Source organism: Dendrobates tinctorius, unplaced genomic scaffold (assembly GCF_039654945.1).
Source record: "Dendrobates tinctorius isolate UK_male_01 unplaced genomic scaffold, ASM3965494v1 ptg000070l, whole genome shotgun sequence".
Lineage (NCBI taxonomy): Eukaryota > Metazoa > Chordata > Amphibia > Anura > Dendrobatidae > Dendrobates > Dendrobates tinctorius.
Window position 1 is genome coordinate 67068183 of NW_027361738.1, and position 15946 is coordinate 67084128.

A 15946-nucleotide genomic window follows, 5' to 3' on the forward strand; every position below is an offset into this window, starting at 1 on the left:
TGGAGCAAATCTTAACCAGATATCTCCTTCCGTCCGTATGCTGACCTGTAGTTTCTTCTCCAATACCATTTCTGCCTCAGAATGCAATTATTCAATTGGCGACCGAGAGTTGTTGGCAATTAAGATGGCTCTTGAGGAGTGGTGGTACCTTCTCGAGGGAGCAGTTCATCCTGTCATCACTTATACCATCCACAGGAATGTGTCCGATTTGCAGTCCACGAAAAGACTGAACCCAGGTCAAGCAAAGTGGTCACTATATTCTGCCCGTTTTGATTTTGTTCTGCATTTTCAGCCTGCTGACAAGAACTTCAACGCTGATGCGCTTTCAGTATTGTCATAAGAAGCGTCAGTTCGAGTTTGCAAGCAAGTACAAAAAGTGGACATTTAAAGATTTGAAACGGGTGATTTGGAGTGATGACACAAAAGTCAATAGACTAAGTGTGACGTCCGTACGCGGATCAGGGCTGCAGTAGGGACAGCACCCCGAGAAACCCCGAGACCCTTAACTCCAATACAGGGATCTGGAATTGTAGCAAGGCCCAGGGGGTGGCTGTCTAGAAGCAGTGTGCCAGAGCAGGACGGTCACCAATAGGGAAGAAGGCAGGGAACCAAAAACGTAGTGAGAAACCGGGCGAGCAGCGGAGGTACAGAAACGGCAGGCAGTGGCAGAGTCGAGAGTCCAGGCCAAGGTCACAAAACGGGAGGGTGGTAAAGGTACAAAAACGGCAGGCAGTAGCAGAGTCAAATATCCAGGCCGAGGTCACAAACTGGGAGAATAGCAGGGGTACAAAATCGTCAGGCAGTAGAGGAGTCAGAAATCCAGGCTGAGGTCAGAGTCAAACAATAGCAAATCACACAGTAGCACATAGGGGAACCAAGAATATATCCGGCGGCTTGCAAGACCAGTCCCAAGGTATTTGAGGGATCAGGTCATCCCTCACAGGCTCCCGGACTGATGATGTCATCAAGACCGCCCCCAGGACCAGGCCAGATGGCGATGCACCAACCCCTCTATGACCGACAGAGGAGCGGGGCCTGCATCCATCAGATGCCTGCGCAGGAGCCCCTTCTCTGTCGCCGCCATCACTCGGGGACGAACCACGGCGCCTTCCAGTGGCCGAGGCAGGAACAGCAGGCCCCGAGTCTGACGGCGATGTGACAGTCCGGCGCCTCCTAGTGGCCGAGGCCGGGACAGCAGGCCCCGAGTTTGACGGCGATGTGACAGTACCCCCCCCTCTAAGAGGGGCCTCCGGACCCTCAAAACCCAGTTTGTCAGGATGAGGGAGATTAAATCTCCTAAATAAGGCTTTGGCATGGATGTTCCCCGCGGGGACCAAGGACCTTTCCTCCGGGCCGTAGTCCTCCCAGTGTACAAGATACTGTACGGAGCCTCTCACAAGGCGGGAGTCAAGGATACCCTGGACTTCATACTCCAAGGTCCCCCCGACCGAAACAGGAGGAGGAGGGGACTGGACAGGGTGAATTGGGGAGCGATACAGCTTGAGGAGAGACTTGTGGAACACGTTGGGCAACTTAAATGACTGAGGAAGTTTTAAACGGAAGGCTACCGGGTTAATCACCTCTATAATTTCGTATGGGCCATTAAATCTGGGACCCAGTTTGGCAGACGGCACTTTAAGCTTGATGTTTTTGGTAGAGAGCCAAACCTTGTCTCCAACTCCCAGGTGCGACCCCTTAGATTGCCGTCTGTTTGCTGTCGAAGCCTGTCTAACCTGGGCCCCTTTCAAGATCGAGTTTACCTCAGACCAAATCGTTTTTAAGCGATGAATATTTTTCTCTACTCCGACATCCGGGCCAAGAATGAACCAAAGCGCGGATGCAGTCCTTGGTTGCAGAAAAAGGGGGTAGTCTTAATGGAGTCCTGGTATCGATTATTTAGGGCAAGCTCAGCTAGTGGCAGATGTTCCACCCAATCGGACTGATGTTCTGACACATAACAGCGGAGGTATTGCTCCAGAGCCTGGTTGGTACGCTCGGTTTGACCATTGGTTTCGGGGTGGTAGGCAGAGGAGAAGGACAACTCAATACCAAAGCGTTTGCAGAATGCCCTCCAGAATTTTGAGACGAACTGGGTACCTCTGTCGGACACAATATTCACTGGAGCACTGTGAAGACATACAACATGCACAATGAACAGTTTACTCAAGGTTTTCGGAGTTAGGTAACCCAGACAAGGGGACAAAATGACACGGTTTGCTGAACCTGTACACCACCACCCAGATACACGTTTTAAAATTTGAGGGCGGCAGGTCCGTAATGAAGTCCATGGAGATGTGGGTCCATGGACTCTCAAGGGGTGGGCAAAGACTGGAGCCAGCTGGCAGGGCGATTATGGGGAGACTTGGCGTGGGCACAGACTTCACACGCTAAAACATAGTCTTTACAGACCTTAACCACCGTCGGCCACCAAAAGTTCCTAGTTACCAGTCTGGTGGGGTTATTGAGACCAGGATGGCCTGCCAGAACAGAGTCATGCGATTCTTTAAGAACTTGTAGGCGAAATGTAGCCGGAACGAACAATTTTTTGGGGGGCGTAGTGTCAGGAGCTTGTTCTGGGGACCTACGCATCTCCTCCAGAAGGTCCAAAGACACTGCCGACACAATGATCCCATTGGCCAATATCGGGACTGGCTTACAGTCCTCAGCTTGTGAGGGGCAAAAACTGCGAGAGAGGGCATTGGCCCTCACATTTTTAGTACCAGGGCGAAAGGTGATTAAAAAAATCAAACCTAGAGAAGAACAAGGCCCACCTTGCCTGTCTAGGATTCAGTCTTTTAGCTGACTCCAGGTAGGTCAGGATCTTGTGATCAGTAATTACAGTGATCTTATGTTTGGAGCCTTCGAGGAAGTGGCGCCATTCCTCGAAGGCCCATTTAATTGCCAATAATTCCCGATTACCTATATCATAGTTTTTCTCAGTGGCAGAGAATTTGCGGGGAAAAAAGCACATGGGCGAAGCTGAGTGAGGGATTCAGTGCCTTGCGACAGCACTGCTCCCACTCCGACTTCAGAGGCATCTACTTCTACAATAAATGGGCGGTCCAGATCAGGCTGAACCAAAACCGGGTTGGCCACAAAGCACTCCTTTAGCATAGAAAATGCCTGAATTGCCTCAGGGTTCCAATTGGCCACGTCTGCCCCTTTCCGGGTCAAATCCGTGAGTGGTTTGGCAATTTCTGAGAAACCCCTGATGAACTTGCGGTAGTAATTAGCAAACCCTAAAAATCGCTGCAGCGCTTTTAGCGATTTGGGTTGCACCCTAAAAATCACTGCAGCGCTTTTAGCGATTTGGGTTGCACCCAAGCTTTAATAGGTTGGATCTTGGCAGGATCCATGCGGAACCCTTTGCCTGAGACCATGTACCCTAAAAACTGTACCTCCTCAGCAAAAAAAATACATTTCTCCAGTTTAGCAAACAAGGAGTGTTCTCGCATTCTCTGCACAGAACAGACGTGTTGAGCATGTGTCACAGGGTCAGTAGAGTAAATCAAAATGTCATCTAAATACACGACGACATACACCCCACAAATGTCTCTGAAAATATCATTAACAAAGTTTTGAAACATGGCAGGTGCGTTACTGAGTCCAAACGACATTACAAGGTACTCAAAGTGGCCAAGAGGTGTATTAAACACGGTTTTCCACTCATCACCCTCTCTTATGCGGACCAGATTACATGCCCCCCGGAGGTCAAGTTTCGTAAACCAATGGGCTCCCATTAGCTGATTAAAAAGATCAGGGATGAGTGGAAGCAGATACTGGTTCTTTATAGTGATTGCGTTTAATTCCCGGTAATCAATGCAGGGTCTGAGATCACCATCTTTCTTCTCTACAAAGAAGAACCCAGCTCCAACTGGGGAAATGGATGGTCTAATAAACCCTTTTTTTAAGCTGTGAGCTATATAGTCATTAATGGCCTGTCGCTCTGGACCGGAGAGATTAAATATTCTCCCTTTTGGGAGACGGGCATCCGGAATCAGGTCTATAGGGCAATCATACTCTCTGTGACGGGGTAGCTTCTCAGATTCTACAATAGAAAAGACATCCTCATAGTCTCTGAAAGCAAACGGTATGAGGGGGTTTTTAACCTTAACTTGGTTTACTGCTAAAGATATGCAGTTTTCCTGACACTGCGAACTCCAGTGTACAACATCACCTAGGTGCCAGTCGATGACAGGATTGTGCTGGCGTAACCACGGCATCTCCAAAATAACTGCAGAAGAAAAATTATCCATCACAAAAAATGACATAAGTTCGATATGTAATGCTCCCACAGACATAGCAATTTTGGTAGTAACAAATTTAACCCCCTCCTGAATAATAGATGTGCCATTAATAGCCGTGGTTTTAATAGGGGCATTAAGTCTTAGTAGCGGTACACCAAGATTCTTAGCAGCCAAAGAATCCATAAAATTTCCTTCAGATCCACAATCCACATAAGCTTTTAATCACAGAGATTTCTGGCCAAATGAAAGAGAGATAGGTAATAAAACTTTAGCCGCATCTGCAGGCAGTACCTGAGCCCCTGGGCAACCATGGCCAGAGCTGCCCAGGGGCCGATGTCCCAGGAGTATGGATCTCTGACATTCAGCTTTCTCCCTGAAGTTTCCAGACGGCAGTGTTGTGAACTCATTTTCTGGTTTACCTCTGGCTTCTGGTCAGGGTGGTGGAGATGGCTGTGTTGACAGAGGAGTCGTGAGTTCTCCATCCGGGCTCCCTCTGGGGGTGACAGCAGGTAATGAAGCTGATCTAAATTGCAGAGACCTGCCACCTGAGGAGGAGGACTGTGAGTGGACATCAGGAGTCTCTGACTGGATTTAAGACAGCCGACTCCCTAATTTTGTGCTGGTGATTTTCTCCTGCCTGAGGTTCTGGTTTCCAGTTCTGTTCCTGCCTTCTCAAGCTAAGTGTGCTCAGCAATTTTTCACATGAGATTTGGTCTGGTTTACTCAGTTTTTGTGGTCAGCCAGCCCCTGCTGGGGCTGTGTTGAATTTCCATTCTTAGTTCTCTGTTTATGCCAGTTTGCTTTTTGTCCCTGATCAGATTGGTCTCTTTTTGCTCTGTCTTCAGAATATACCAGAGTGCTGATATAGGGAATTGAAGTCTAGCGACTTCAGGGTTTTTGTTATCAGAAAGTGTTGGACATTTTTTGGCAGGGTTTTGTGCGTGATTGCAGACAGCATCTTTCCTTTCCTGTCCTTTCTAGTTAGTGTGGGCCCCATTGTTTGCTCAGCCTATTTTTCTATCTGTGTGTTTTCATCTTGTCTCACCATCAATACATGTTTGGGGGATGTCTATTGCTTTGGGGCCTGCTCTGGGGCAGTTTAGATTTCCCCTTTTCTTGCTTTAGGCTTATTTAGTTCTCCGGCTGTGACGAGGCGTCTAGGATCATCGTAGGTACGCTCCACGGCTACTGCTAGTTGTGTGGATAGGATCAGGGGTCTGAAATCCGCTTAGTTACCAACCTCTCTGGTTTTCTGGGGCTTAGCTTGCTTTTGTTTTTCCTCCTCGGTGACTCATTCATAACACGGCAGCATGCTTGTGCAGGAAGATGAGAGTGATCCTCCAGGCTGTGCACTGAAGCAAGTAACAGGTGTTCAGGTCAAAAATCAGCTCAGGCAGGAGAAGGGAGAAAAAAAAAAGTTCAGGGAGACTGCTTTTGTATATGTTGGATATATACACAAGAAGCAGTTTTTATGGCCAGATATAATGTGACGTCCGTCCGCGGATCTGGGCTGCAGTAGGGACAGCACCCCGAGAAACCCCGAGACCCTTAACCCCTATACAGGGATCTGGAATTGTAGCAAGGCCCAGGGGTTGGCTGTCTAGAAGCAGTGCGCCAGAGCAGTACGGTCACCAATAGGGAAGAAGGCAGGGAACCAAAAGCGTAGTCAGAAACCGGGCGAGCAGCGGAGGTACAGAAATGGCAGGCAGTGGCAGAGTCGAGAGTCCAGGCCAAGGTCACAAAACGGGAGGGCGGTAAAGGTACAAAAATGGCAGGCAGTAGCAGAGTCAAATATCCAGGCTGAGGTCACAAACTGGGAGAATAGCAGGGGTACAAAATCGTCAGGCAGTAGAGGGGTCAGAAATCCAGGCTGAGGTCAGAGTCAAACAATAGCAAATCACACAGTAGCACATAGGGGAACCAAGAATATATCCGGCGGCTTGCAAGACCACTCCCAAGGTATTTGAGGGATCAGGTCCTTCCTCACAGGCTCCAGGACTGATGATGTCATCAGGACCGCCCCCAGAACCAGGCCAAATGGCCATGCGCCAACCCCTCCATGACCGACAGGAGCGGGGCCTGCATCCATCAGATGCCTGCGCAGGAGCCCCTTCTCTGTCACCGCCATCACTCGGGGGCGAACCACGGCGCCTCCCAGTGGCCGAGGCAGGAACAGCAGGCCCCGAGTCTGATGGTGATGTGACAGTCCAGCGCCTCCTAGTGGCCGAGGCAGGGACAGCAGGCCCCGAGTCTGACGGTGACGTGACAGTCCGACGCCTCCTAGTGGCCGAGGCCAGGATAGCAGGCCCCGAGTCTGATGGCGACGTGACTCTAAGCTTTGATAGGTGCAAATGGGTCTGAAAGAAACAAGGGAAAAGGGGCTAACGGATTGAGAAATTGAAGGAAAATTCAAGTGATGATATGAGGTTGTTTCACAACCAAAGGAATTAGATACTTGATCATGATTGATGGTGGTCTCAGTGCTGAGCTATATGACAATATCCTTCAAGACAAGTTACTACATACACTCAAGTATGAAAAGGAAAATATAATATCCCAACAGGACAACAACACAAAGCACATGTCGAGATTGGTGAAGAAATTGTTCAATGACAGTGAAGTATAGGTGCTGGAATGACCTCCACAGTCCTCAGACCTCAACCCAATCAAACACTTGTGGGTAGAATTGAAGAAAAAATTATATACATACCTAAGTGAGTCGACCAGTATGTACCAAATTTATGAACATGTATTAAAAACCTGAGATCAAATTTCAATCAACGCATGTTTGAATGTGATCTAGAGCATGCCCAGAAGGATTCACGCAGTGTTGAAAGGCAAAGGTGGATTTACAAAAATACTAACAAAATAATAAAAATTTAAATTTATATTTTTAGGAGAAAAATAGTAACAATGCAGTGACATGACAAGAATCTGCATGACTAATCATATGCTAAATAGTTGCAAGTCAAATTTAAGCATGAGATTTCCAAGATGATCGCCTATAAAATGAAGTAAGTCTCAAGTTCAAAGCAGAAGTGGATTTGGAGCCTGAAAGTCAAAAGTTCAAAACATTGTTATCCTTTTACTCTTCACTGTATCTCATCACTGCTGGTGACCTACCATGCGCAAGGAAATCATGGAGTTTATTTCTGCCTGCCCTTCCTGTGCCCATAACAAAACTCCTAGATAACTCCCGTCCAGGCGACTCCTACCACTCCCTGTGCCCTAAGCTCCTTGACAGCATATTGCTATGGACTTTGTCTAATGAAAAGTAGATACCGTATTTTCCACTTTGTAAGACGCACTTTTTTCCCCCAAACTTGGGGGGAAAATGGGGGTGCGTCTTACAAAGAGGATATACCTTATCAGGTGTAGGCCGCAGGGTCCCGAGATCACCATCAGCGCATGCGCCATCCCCGGCGGCGGCCGCCATATTGCCGGAGCCAGACAATACAGAGGGAACCGAGAGGGAGCCCCGGGGCTCTGGCCTGTCGCAAAATGTCGGCAGAGCCCCGGGATGGGAACCGGAGACACCGCTGGGCACGTGGAGACACGGCTTGGCACCCGGCGACACCCACAGTGCCGATGGACACCCGGAGATGCCCAGACACCCCTGCGTCCTACACCCGGTAAGTGTCGGCAGAGCCCCGGGCTGCTGCATAGACCCCCCTGGCAGCAGCACAAGCCCACTGATAGCAGCACAGACCCCTGGCAGCAGGACAAGCCCCCTTGATAGCAGCACGAGCCCCCATGGTAGCAGCACAGACCCCTGGCAGCAGCACAAGCCCCCCTGATAGCAGCACAGACCCCTGGCAGCAGCACGAGCCCCCCTGATAGCAGCACGAGCCCCCCTGATAGCATCACGAGCCCCCCTGGCAGCGCGCTGCTCATCGGAGCACCCTCTCATCCCTTCCTGCGGCCTGCAGTATCACCCCACTCCTGCCTCCTCCAGCAGCGACCCTGGGACCCCGCTTCACCGCAGCCATCACCCCCGGTAAGCAATAAGACACCTGGATTATAAGAGGCACCACCATTTTATTAAAAAAAGTTTTTTCCTATTTTTCTCCTCAAAATTTGTGGTGCGTCTTATAATCCGGAGCGTCTTATAAAGCGAAAAATACGGTATATGGGAAATGTAATTTATTAACCATTTTGTGTGATATAGCTCTCGGATTTAAGGGAATAAAAATAAAAATGCTTAAAACTGCTAAATTTTTAAATTTTACGTCAAGTTTTCTATATTTTCCTGAATAAACACAAATCATATCAACCAAAATATAACACTAAAATTAAATACAGTATGTCATAAAAAAACAAGCTTGGAATCACTGGGACTCGTTGAAGCGTTCCAAAGTTACAACCACATAAAGTGACACCGGTCAGATTTTAAAAATGAGGCTTGATCATTAACGTGCAAAGTGGCATGGTCCCTGAGGAGTTAAATGGCCACCGATCGGTAAACATTTACTGATCGGCACTTAATTAACACTGCAAATTTGGCTGATGTAAACGCACCTTTATGCCACGTTCACATGTTCAGTATTAGGTCAGTATTTTACATCAGAGGAAAAGTATAATAGAAACATGTCACCACTTCTGGATTTATCACCCACTCCTGGTTTTGGCCAACAGATCACACTGGTTAGTGTCCTGTTCAAGAGCAATTTGTGGGCACACTGAGCAAAAACACAGTCTCATCTGTAGTAGAGTAAAGCAAAAAAGATTTGCAGGGCCATGGTCCAGCGGCCACATCGCTAGTTGTCACCCCCAGACCAGAGTCCTATGACACTCATCCACACTTGCTGGTGTCCCCAACACTCTTTCTACCTAGTAACTCCAACCCGATGTCTTGTGCGCGTCAATCCGCAATGATGATGTTGCATCTTGTCTACTAATCAAAAGAAACAGTGAGGGATTCCGGCAGCTAGGAAAAGGCTCCGGTCTCTGGTGCAGCGGCCACGAGCTACCGACATGGCCAATGGACCAAGGTCCTACAAATCATGTTGCTCAACTCTTATATGAAGCTTTTATGCAACTTCAGTAATGTCCCATTGTGAACACTGTCTGCAGGGGCCACGATAAGAGAAATATGTTTCCAGAACATTTGTCATAGATTTGTTTCCTTGACAAACCTGTAAATTCAGTATTTAGCTTAAATTCGGGAGCACTTCACACCACAAAAGGTCCAGTATTGCTCCAAGGGTCCTCCTCTTGTCCTATTTCAAGTCACACTGGAGTGTGTGTGTGCGTATGTGTATGTCTATGTTTGTCTGTGCATGTGTGTCTGTCTGTATGTGTGTGTGTGTGTGTGTGTGTGTCTGTCTGTCTGGGTGTCTGTATGTGTGTGTGTGTGTCTGTCTGTCTGTGTGTCTGTGCATGTGTGTGTCTGTGTCTGTGTGTGTGTGTGTGTGTGTGTGTGTGTCTGTCTGTCTGTCTGGGTGTCTGTGCATGTGTGTCTGTATGTGTCTGTGCATGTGTGTGTCTGTGTCTGTGTGTTGACCAAGGCAATGCGACAGCCCAACAGATCAGACATTAACCACCCAGGAATTCGTAGTTACAGAGGGTCGTCTTATTTCATCTTATTTTGCTTTAATTATTGTATTGTTAACGTTGTTACTTATGACTTGTGTTTTGAAACAGTTAAACTGCAAAGCGCTGCGGAATATGTTGGAGCTATATAAATAAAGATTATTATTATTATTATTATTATTCTGTTTTCGTTATCAGCTTTTTCAAAAAGAGATTTGTGCTACTTCTGTACTTTCTAAACAAGTTATTCTCATTGCACATGGCCATGTAAGTAAAAGTTTCCATTCACCATAAGCAGAGATGTTGAAAATTACAGAAAACTAAAAAAAAAATAAAATCTAGAATTGATTAATAAATTATCAATAAATACATTTCAGTAATTATGCTTAGTCTCTGTTAGTTCTATTTTGAGCAACAGATAAATGGTATTGCTGCCAAAGTGGATCCGTTGCATAACTGAAGCAAACAGAAGGAAAATATCACACACAGTGTAGGAAAGACTAAGGCTGGAGTCACACTAACCTGCGCAAAATACGGTCAGTATTTTACATGCGTAATACGGATGACAGACCCCTAAACAGTGCTCCGTATGTCATCCGTAATGAAGGTGTGGTCGCGTATTTTGCGCATGTCAGCATCCGTATGTAATCCGTATGGCATCCGTATGGAGAAATTTTCTCGCAGGCTTGCAAAATGGACATATAATGGAGCCCTATGACAGTTTTAATAAAGAAATGAAATAATAGATATACACACATAGAATGCATATATATATATATATATACATTTTCTCTATGTGTCTATATCTATTCTTTCATTTCTTTATTAAAACTGTCAGTGTGAGTTTACTGTATCGTGCACTGAATTGCCGGCTTTGCTAAAAGACACCTGGTGCGTATTTCTCGCAAGTCACATGTGTGGTCCGTGTGTAATCTGTATTTTTTGCGCACCCATAGACTTGCATTGGCGTATTACGGCCGTAGTACGCTGACAATCGCAGCATGCTGCGAGTGGCACGGAGCGTAGAATACTGAGGAGAAATATACGGCTGGTGCGAGGGACCCCATAGAGAATCATTTGTCCGTGTCTAATGCGTGCTTTTTGCGCCTCTCACTCTCCCGTATTCCTCGCCAGTGTGACCCCGGCCTAAGTGCAACACAAAGCGATGAGGGGAAGAGAGCCCAACACTAGGGAAGTGGGGAATGGCGACCCCCTAGGCAGATCTAACGTCACCCTGACTGCCCTAAGCATCCAAATATAGTTTCCCCACCTATCGCCGAGCAGGATACCTAAACCGTGCCTGACCCTGGCAATAAGCCCTGCTTAGGAAAGGAAGGGGTGACGCTGGTCGATCCCCACTATAGCTAAAGACATATGTGATAGACAAACAAGGGGAACACTTAGCGTGAGTGGACTCAGAGAGAAACACAGACGTCCTCCAAACACAAAGCGAAAGATAGCCGACTGCTATAGCTCCAAGCTTCAACAGTGGGAAATGGAAATATCACCGACAACTCCCAGCAGCAAGCTGGGAGTCTATACACACCCCTGTCCAGATGTGTCAATTAGAGCCGGGGGGAGGTTGCCAGTGCCACTAGGTCCAAGAGTCAGAAGGACTAGGAAGGTGTTTGCAAAGCCAACCGCTGAGCCCTTCTGCAGCTACAGTAGATGCAGTGCGACTGTCTGCAGCCTCTGACACACCCGTGACACAGAAGGGCTGACTCATTAATATAGTCACTGTCTGGGTTAGTTTTTTTGCATTTTTAGAAAATAAGCGCACTAACTTTTTTTTATGTTCGTAAAATGGACAAATAACGGAAACCAGATAGACCCCATATTAATCAATCAGGCTCTTCTGTGTGCACTAGTGCAACGTATCAGCTTTGTCAGTAATACCATTTGTGTGTTCCTGAAAACAGAGAAGAAAAATGAATTGCCTGAGCCGAAGTATAAACAGTGCCTTAAAGGGGTTGTCCAGGTTTGGGATAAAAGTTTGCAATCAATCTATGTTACTACAGATTAGTATTCCTGATCCAAGTGAACTATTACGTGGCCACGTTTGTGATTTGCATACTTGTAGTCACATGCTAACTAGATTCAGCCAGTGTCTCTCAATTCACGTCTATTGAGAGAAGCTGTACAAGTCTAGTTGGCATGTGACTGCAAGTATGCAAATTGCATGCATACCATGACTTGACTATTTGCTCACAGTGATTTTACTCTTTTTTCCCAAGCCCAAATAACCCCTCTAATCGACGACTGGACAAACCCTTCAAGTCTCCTGCACAAGGTGCTTTTATTTTTTATTTTTCCCTTTCCACTTTCCTATGTTTTTCAGATTTTCAAACTTTTTCTCAACTTTTTTATGCACACATGCATTTTTTTTCCTTTAGAGAAATTAATGGCAAATTTCAAAACCCCATCGCTAAATCAAATATGCCAGAAAAAGTGTGATAAACAGCACCGAAAAATACGATTTGTATTGCGTTTCATATTTTCTTATTCATTTACAGGTAACACCTGGATGTAGTGTTTTCGCTGTCAAGAAGAAAAGTTGGATTTTTTGCAAAAATCATGTGACACCACCCTTTAAACTGCTAGAAACAGTGGGAGCAACACCCTCAAATACCAGTTTAAAGGGGTCGTAAACTACTTTTACACTCACGGCATTTTGTGACATAACCTTAGGATAGATCATCAATAACAGATCGGTGAGAGTCCGTCACTGGCACTACCGCCGATCAGCTGCGATCAGTAACAAGTGTATGGAGCAGAACAGGACAGCGCCACATACTGTGTAGTGGCTGCTGCTGAGTACTGCAGATCATCTCCTATTGAAGAGAATAATCCTTTTCTTTTTTTATATACAGTATACAGACAAATTGCCCTGTATTTATGGTATCATTACCTACTAAGCAGTAGACCTTTGCACAGTACTTGTTATGGGATCACTAGTAATCACCTTAATAACAATCACATTCAATATAACAGAATTTCTTCTTCTGCAGGGCTTTGTTTGCAATGCAGCAGTGCTGTGTTTGTCACTAGGCAAGCCTCAGTGATATTGCAATGTGCACAGGTAAAATCTAGTGAATTAAAGTATTTTAGCATGTTATTTTGATGAACAAACTACAATAGTTAAATGACAACTTAATCTCTGCTACATCTGTAAATCCTTATTTGCCCACCTATCAATGAACATATTCAGTAGAAATATTAATAAGTTTAACATCACAGGGGGAAGTAATAATTCTCCCTCATTTCATATATTCACCAAACCCCAATAGTATTCATAATATATTCTCCAGTGCTGAACTATCCCCTTATAGGGAATATTGTAGTATCCACTCACTGAATCCAACACATGCTAGAATATCATTAAAAAAGCATATTTATTCAATCAGAAAGACATATCAAAAAAATAAATTATTGTAATTTCCCCAAATGATCAGCGCCATGTGCTTTTTTTTTTTTTGCATATGTCACATTACATTAAATATAAATTATACATTCATTTCCCAGTCCTTCTAATCCAATTATAATAAATATATAAATATAAAGATGATTGCCAGATCAGGTGTACAGATATTATAAATTACATTGCACGTGTCATCACTTATGTCCAGGGATATATACAGTCATGTGTGTACAAGGTAGGGGGCTCAGGAAGTGCAGATTCACATTAAATGTCCAGGCACAGAGCCAGGGGGGGGCTCGTTTTCAATGTCATTGAGTGATGATTTGCTTAGTTTCCTGGGGTCCTCAGGGGTCCACACTTTGGTGGTTCTTACAATGTTCTGATCTCTGAGCTGCTTCTCATCACTCCAGGAAAGGGAATGGCCAGTAAGAGGGGGGAGCCCATAATCTGGGTCACTGGGAGATGGAGATCCTGAGTGGAGAAAACAAATCCACATTAGTTACTGAAGCCTAATAATCCCATGTCATCTATCAGCAAAGCCCCATCTATATATCACATGTGCCATATAGCCAGTATATTTCACTTTCTTAGTCTGTGTACATATGTATTGGATATGCATCAATGTCTACATGTTTTATATACCTTATTTTCATTATATTCTATATACTTCACAGTCTATGTGCTTATATATACCGTATTGTCTATATATTCTATATAACTCATAGGCTATACAATAACATATTTTATATACCTCAATGTCTATATGATATATATATATAATAGTCATTACATTTTCTATGCTTCACAGTCTAAATACTTATATATGTTGTATATACCTAATTATATCTAAATATTCTATATACCTCATATCCTATGTATTTACTTATTATATATACATCAATGTCTACATGTTCTATACATCTCATAGCCATTATACTATATAAATAAATATATTTATATAAAAACATTCTATAGTCTATGTACCTTGTAGCCTATATAGTGTATATACATACATCTATATGTTAGATATTATATACCCTATAAGCTTATAGGCTATATATTCCACATATCCCATTGTCTATATATCGCATAGGCTAAGCCTCATGTCCCTTATGTTCTATATATCTCATGATAAATAACTAAATGCCTATACACAAATATATTCTATACACTCTATAGCCTATGGGCATATATTTTCCCTATTCCTCATAGTCTATTTATAATGTTCTATATGCCGCACAACCTATGAATCTAGATACAGCCTTTCCTATATACCTATATATCCAGAATCTATATATATTCTAACCTATATATCAATGCATTCTATAATCACACACTATGTATTTATATATTAATTATACATTATAGCAGTTTCTAACTGTTAAATAAAGCCAAAGACCAGATGTCCTGGCAATTCTGAATGTTAATTATCCCTAATTCTATAATAGAGTATTGATTATTATTATTGTTGTTGTTATTAAAAATTATAATTACTAGTATTTATTATTATTAATATTATTTTTTCTTCCATATGGTTAGTTTTGGTATATTTAGCACCAAACTCTAGAGTTGCAAGTTTTGCACTAGGTTGTAGCCCCCAGCTTGCCTTGGGTAGCAGTGTCTCTGATGTTTGGGGCCACTGGTTGCATGCCCCTCATGCCCTCAGCCCTGCTACTTACTTATGCCTCTGTGACAGATGATGACTTTCTTGGGTTGCAAGGAGCTTTCAGTGTTGGAGTTCCTCAGTGGAAGATCTGATTGCACCAGCTCGCTGAGGAAGTTGATGTAACCTATGGCCAAGCGCAGGGTGTCCACCTTGGAGAGCCTTTTTTCATAAGGAAGAGTTGGGATGTGCGACCTCAATCCCTCAAAGGCATCATTGATGGATTGCATCCTCCTGCGCTCCCTGACATTGGCCGCTTGTCTCAGCTGCTGCATCTCCATCTCAGATCTGATCCTTCTCCTCCTCTTCGCAGCCGAGCTTCCCCCCTTCATTCCTGGAGACAAGTCGCAGCCTCCATCCCCACAGTCATAGGGGAATCCTCCAGAGGAGGAGGAGGAGAAGGAGAAGTTGCCAGCATCACAGTAGTCTTCTCCATGGAGTATCCTGCTGTCCTTATAGTACTCCTGGATCTGACCAGTTAAGAAGTCCACATCATCTTCTAAGAAGTCATCTGCCTCTAAGTGGTCCCTGGAAGACTGGTCAGTGAAGAAGTCTTCTTCATCAAAGTAAGGGGAAGGGAAGGACTCCAGTCCTGTGAACTGCTCCAGCACTGTGTCCATGGTGGCCTGTTGCTGCCCAGCAGTGGTCTGGTCCTTGGTGTCCTCTGCAGGTTCAGGACTTGCTGCTCTACTGAGGAGACACGCGAGGATTCTTATAAGAACATCCCAGGACGCGTGCCTTCACCCCAAGCCCAGAGCCAATCAGAGTGGGCAACCCTTTCCCCCACCTCTCTGGTCATTTAAACACCTACATGTGCTGGGAGGGCAGTGCCCACCCATACCCCCTCCTCTAACCACCCACCCACCCATTGACACAGGTAGCTGCCTGGACGCCCAGCTGCTCCCTCCCTTGTATCTCATCTTAGCAGAAGAGGACGAGGTCAAGAGGAAAGAAAACAGCCAGTGACTGCTTGTAGGGAGCACAATGAGCCACACTGGGACTGCACAAATCATATTGTCACCAGATAAAGGCTCCTCAACGTCTTACAGCTCTGGACTGCAGGCACCAGTAGGTTCTGGAGAGGGA

General features: G+C 45.2%; 1 protein-coding gene across 1 annotated transcript; it reads right to left on the minus strand.

Annotated features, from left to right (window-relative positions):
• Positions 1–13266: 13266 nt before the first annotated feature.
• PTF1A (pancreas associated transcription factor 1a) lies at positions 13267–15518 on the minus strand. The gene is given in 3 exon segments (XM_073582297.1): positions 13267–13491; positions 13493–13668; positions 14877–15518. Coding segments are annotated over 3 exon segments (810 nt in total). The 5' UTR covers positions 15481–15518; the 3' UTR covers positions 13267–13461.
• Positions 15519–15946: the final 428 nt, after the last annotated feature.